The 5,326-nt window shown below is 46.3% G+C and overlaps 1 protein-coding gene across 1 annotated transcript; it reads left to right on the plus strand.

Annotated features, from left to right (window-relative positions):
- The first annotated feature begins 3,110 nt into the window (after positions 1 to 3,110).
- sox17 (SRY-box transcription factor 17) lies at positions 3,111 to 5,075 on the plus strand. The gene is made up of 2 exons (XM_029457695.1): positions 3,111 to 3,408; positions 3,802 to 5,075. The coding sequence occupies exons 1-2, from the start codon at positions 3,111 to 3,113 to the stop codon at positions 4,704 to 4,706; spliced, it is 1,203 nt and encodes a 400-aa protein (XP_029313555.1). The 3' UTR covers positions 4,707 to 5,075.
- Positions 5,076 to 5,326: the final 251 nt, after the last annotated feature.

Genomic DNA, 5,326 nt, shown 5'->3' on the forward strand with positions numbered 1-5,326 from the left:
TTTAATGCACATAAATTGGCCTTTGGCTCCGGGACATTTTGATTTCCACATCCTAAGATTGCTTGTTTTGTACGACCAACTGTCCACCACCCATAAAACTTAAATAAACAATAATATTAGACAGAGAAAAAGAGCAAATCTTCTCATACAGCACCTTTCATGATAAATGGCTTAAATGATTGACTATCAAAATGATTGCAAATGAATTATATGTTGATTGGCTACTCCATAAACATCCTTGAAGAAGTGTAAGATTTTAAGAATGGGGCAGAATACACTAACATGTTCTGCTAATTAGCAGAGTATTGTTTAGACTCAGAACACTTTGCCCTTCTGTGGCTTTGTTCAGCTCAAGCCTTTGCAGCTCCAGCGGCTCAGGGGATCAGCGCAGAGTGCTAACACATATATACCTTCCGTCCCTGTGATTTAAACTAACACCGCTGCCTCACAGCTCGCCACAAAGGAGCCAGCAAACACATTGTGCAATTCCCAAGAAAGCCACCCACAGACATTTATACAGTGAGACTGGCGACCGGCAGCTTAACTGCGTTTCAGAACTCACTTGGAAGGCGGACAGTTTGTGCTGCTACGCCAAGGACAGGAAGTGCTTGCAGAGGGACAGGAAGTGCTCACCGCTGCAGTAGCCGAGGCTGGAACTGAGATAATGCCATTGTGTAAGCAAGCCAAGTGACCTCTCCCTGAGCGCAGAGTCCAGAGGCTGGCGTCGAGAGCCCTGGCCCCCACCCAGCCCCAGACTCCCCAGGCACGGGGTGGGGGACTTAGTGGAGGGACAGAGGGAGGAATGGAGGGAGGATGGGGGGGGGGGGGGGTGAGGCGTGTCCACCACCCCCCACCGCCACCATCTCCCTTCCACTCCTCTGGGTTGACTCTGAACCTCACCTTGTAGAGGAAATGTGGCTACGACTCCAGACTTTATGACTTCTCCCATCAAAAGCCAGGATTTTTTTCCCTCCCACACAACGAGAGAGAGATTGAGAGGTGGCCCGGGCACACTCATACCCACGCCCATGTCAACACACGCATTCACAGAGACACACATGCAAACACACACACGCAGTCTCTCTTTCTCCACCTTCTTAGGATCGGAGGGGGAAAAACCTTATCAGGTCATCAGCGGCAAAATAGATGATGACAGTATTATAGTCCAGATCCCGGACCTCCATCCAAAACACCCTCCCACCAACCCCTAGAGGGTCACCCAGCGTGCTCTGGAGTCCCCGCTGGTGTCTGCACGGGGCCACGAAAAGGTTGCATAAGCATCTCTCATATTTCTGTCAGCCCCTTTTGCCGAACCACAGGGACCGTAGCCCACAACGAGATGGGAACAGGCCGAAAAAAGACGGAGCTGACAGGTTGAGGTCTGCTGGCACTGATAAGAACCAGCACCAGCCTGTGGGGTGATGCTCGGGCTTCTGGTCACAAACAGGGGCTTCATTCTCTGCTACATAAACACTCCGAGTCTGGATATTTGAGGTGCAACAGGTTGCTTTAACCTCCCCCCCACCCCACCCTGTACCACTGTCCTAGTCTGGCACAACTGCTCCAAAAACAAGGAAACACATTCTCACACATTTATATAGTTTGCTCATGTGTTTCATAGACTTAATGTCATGTACACATATTCCATTAAGTATGAATGCTGCTCAGTGAAGCCGTCCGATGGTTTCACAATGAACTCAAAGTGAAGTTGCATGTTGTGAAGTCTCAGGGAGGGATATTTTTGAGGCAAAATGTATTCTTTGTACAGAGAAATAGCCTTATTTAAACTTTTTAAACTCAGAGAAATGTGATAAAGTACACAATGAGGTTAATGAGCATCTAATGAGGTAAATACATTAGAATACAAATTAAAATAATTAGATTGAGACATAATTTAGTTTAGATATTTTAGGTGAAATGCACCTTCTTCTAAAATAATTAGAATATTTTTTTAAATGTTCTAATTATTCTGATTTAGTTTTAGTCACCACATACTTGGCATTATTCCCAATATGTCTCTATATTATGCCATTCCTGCGCTATTTTCCTGACTTTATCTGTTTTCTTCATAGATGTGATACTGTATGGCCTTAAACTTAATCAGTCAGCTGTTTGTTTAGTTCATTAACATCCCAGACCGACGTCTAGTCAGGTAAATACAGTGTATCCAAACTGTTTTGACATTTGAGCGTCACAGCCGGAGACAAACGTGCACCAGTATCACAACTTGTTACAGTTTTCGTGTCAGAGGCCTCATCACTTTACAACTATGCAATGGGTGTTTATTTAAGCTTTCTTTGCTCATATTGATTTCACTTTGAGGAAGTTTACATCCTCAATTAACGCCCTTTGTCGAGCGCTTCTCATTATGCTGCAATCAAAGAGCGTCTCCATCGAGACGATCAGTGCGTAAAAGTTGCGAACGAGGGAGCCATTAACTCCACGCGTAAACCTGATATGCAAGATTTTAACACAGTCATCTCCCACAATACACAGACTGACGATCAAGTGTATTGATGTCTGAGCATTAGTGTCAGTCTAATACAAGGGTGATAATTAAAACTGGACCAAATAAACGTTATTGTGGATTAAAGAGTTCATCCGCTTCCCCTCTTTTCGCTCCTAAAGTCGGTAATATTACACACACTGTCCGTTTTTAAAACATTGCACTCAAGCATGAATTTATAATAGTGTTTAAACTACAACATTTCTTTTAACTAAGTGTGCACTTGGGCGTATATTCTTATCATTTACAGTTTTGCATTTGTTTGAAATCTCACTGCGTCTCTCCTTAGAGGGTCTCAGCGCTTCAAACAAGGGTGGGAGGCGGGCTACTCGAACGTTGTTACACCTTTGTAGTAGTTGGCACTCCCACCACATGGTGATTGGCTGCCTGTGAGTTTATAGCGCACCAGCTTTCACATCCAGCGCTGAGTACTCGGTACAGTTCAGTCCATGCGACTCCTGGAAGTGGCTTATGGATGTGACTAATTATTTTCCAGCTTAAAACCCAGAAACCTTTTAAAGTTCTTTGTATCTGTGTGTAGGCTGTTTTCAGTAGTAGTGTATTGCTGCCCGGTGGCTCTCCAAAACCTCCCAGCTGGACAGAGATGAGTAGTCCCGATGCGGGTTACGCCAGCGACGATCAGACCCAGGCAAGGTGTACGATGTCAGTCATGATGCCTGGAATGGGACACTGTCAGTGGGCCGACCCTCTCAGTCCTCTCGGGGACACCAAAGTGAAGAACGAGCCGTGCGCCTCCAGCTCCGGCAGCCAGAATCGCGGCAAGACCGAACCGCGGATCCGACGACCCATGAACGCGTTTATGGTCTGGGCGAAGGATGAGCGCAAGAGACTGGCGCAGCAAAACCCGGACCTGCACAACGCGGAGCTGAGCAAAATGCTGGGTAAGTCATGTTTATATTTTATTAACTAAATCTCATGTTACTCACGTATGTGCCAGGGCTGTACAGGTTATCATAGAGAGTTTATTATTATTCCTATTTGCTTATGATATTTAGGTGCTTGTTATTTAGGTTCAATGATTTATGTCGAATTGTAGTTTCATTCCACTCAAACAACAATGAATGGTTATTTCTCAATCAGTGCAGTGGTTGTTTGGCCAGCAGGTGATGTTACTATGTTATTAAAAGTGACTGTGTCTGAGTTAAGCTCCACATGTAACCTCAAAAACCTGTCCCTTCCCCCTGAAATGGCAACAAGCTATTTCTGTGTGCATCACCAGACTGTACAGTATCTGCTGACATATCATTGATGTGCACTCTCCTCTTGACCTGCAGGGAAATCATGGAAAGCCCTTCCTGTCACAGAGAAGCAACCCTTTGTGGAGGAGGCCGAGCGGCTGCGGGTTCAGCACATGCAGGATCACCCCAACTACAAGTATCGGCCCCGGCGGCGGAAACAGGTGAAGAGGATTAAGAGGCTGGACTCTGGCTTTCTTGTCCACGGGGTGTCCGATCACCAGGGCCCGTCGATGTCCGGGGACGGCAGATTGTGTGTGGAGAGTCTGGGCTTGGGCTACCACGAACATGGCTTCCAGCTTCCCCCACAGCAGCTCAGCCACTACCGAGATGCTCAGGCTCTTGGGGGCCCCTCTTATGAATCCTACAGCCTCCCTACACCTGACACCTCTCCTCTGGACGCTGTAGAGTCAGACCTCATGTTCTTCCCTTCACATTCACAAGAGGACTGCCACATGATGCCTGCGTATACTTACCACTCCCAGGCGGCAGAGTATCAGCCCCAGGACCCTCACTCCAACCACCACAGCAACCCCATCCAGCACCGACACCCTGCCTCAGCTTCAGAGCAGCCCCCTCAGCCTGCCACCCTTCCCCCTTCCTACATGGGATGCCCTAACCCTCTGGCCATGTATTACACCCAGCACTGCAGTCCCAGCCAGCCCAAACGGCACCCCGGTGGAGCAGGGCAGCTCTCCCCCCCTCCTGACGCCCACCCTCACTCAGCAGACAGCGTGGAGCAGATGCACCACTCTGAGCTGCTGGCCGAGGTGGACCGCAGCGAGTTCGAGCAGTATTTGAGCTCCTCTTCGGCGCGCGTGGACATGCCAGGCTTGCCGTACGGGACACACGAGGCTGGCATGCAAGGACCTGAAAGCCTCATATCAACGGTGCTGTCAGACGCCAGCACAGCTGTGTATTACTGTAGCTACAACAACTCCTAACCTCCTGCCTGGCCTGTTACCCTGCTGCAAGGACACTTGATCTGACCTCAAATCTCTGTAGCTAAATTTGAACAAAAATGTTATTATTTTTATTTTTATTTTTTTCACTACTAGCCTGCACTACTAGGCCCATGAGATTTTAAAATGTCGCTTTGGAGAAGACTGGTGTACTGTATCTGTCTAAGAATAAGCCATAGAATATTTCAAACACTGGTTTTAACTGTTTTTTTCTTCCTCTCTTGCAGGAATATGAATTGATTTTGTGATAATAAGTATTGTACATTCACTATTTTAAAGTTTATGTATATAATGAAGGTGTTTTTTATACGTTTTTGCACTTTTGAGTAATAAATTTAGCAAATAGACTCATCCCCTTGTATTTATTATTTCACATTCTTTTAAATTTCGAAAAACACTGAATGAAGCTTTGTTTCACATTTGATTATTTTAGGGTATGTTATGAAATCAAAATCCTCTAAAAGCAGACTCTACTGATCGGTCAGTGATTTTACACTGAAAAAAATGAAAAAGCTAAGAGAACAAATTCACTTATCAGATGTGTTTCCACTCATCACAGCATTGCCATTCATTCAGTGTCGGCTCTGTGTTACATGTCACTA

The sequence above is a fragment of the Cottoperca gobio genome, chromosome 20 (genome assembly GCF_900634415.1).
Source record: "Cottoperca gobio chromosome 20, fCotGob3.1, whole genome shotgun sequence".
In the NCBI taxonomy this organism is placed as follows: Eukaryota; Metazoa; Chordata; class Actinopteri; order Perciformes; family Bovichtidae; genus Cottoperca; species Cottoperca gobio.

What these genes read in the sequence shown, in the direction of transcription:
- sox17 (XM_029457695.1), top strand. Translation starts at nt 3,111, where the DNA reads ATGAGTAGTCCCGATGCGGGTTACGCCAGCGACGATCAGACCCAGGCA. An exon ending in GGAGCTGAGCAAAATGCTGG is followed by an intron (nt 3,409 to 3,801) that starts GTAAGTCATGTT and finishes CTTGACCTGCAG; the next exon opens with GGAAATCATGGAAAGCCCTT.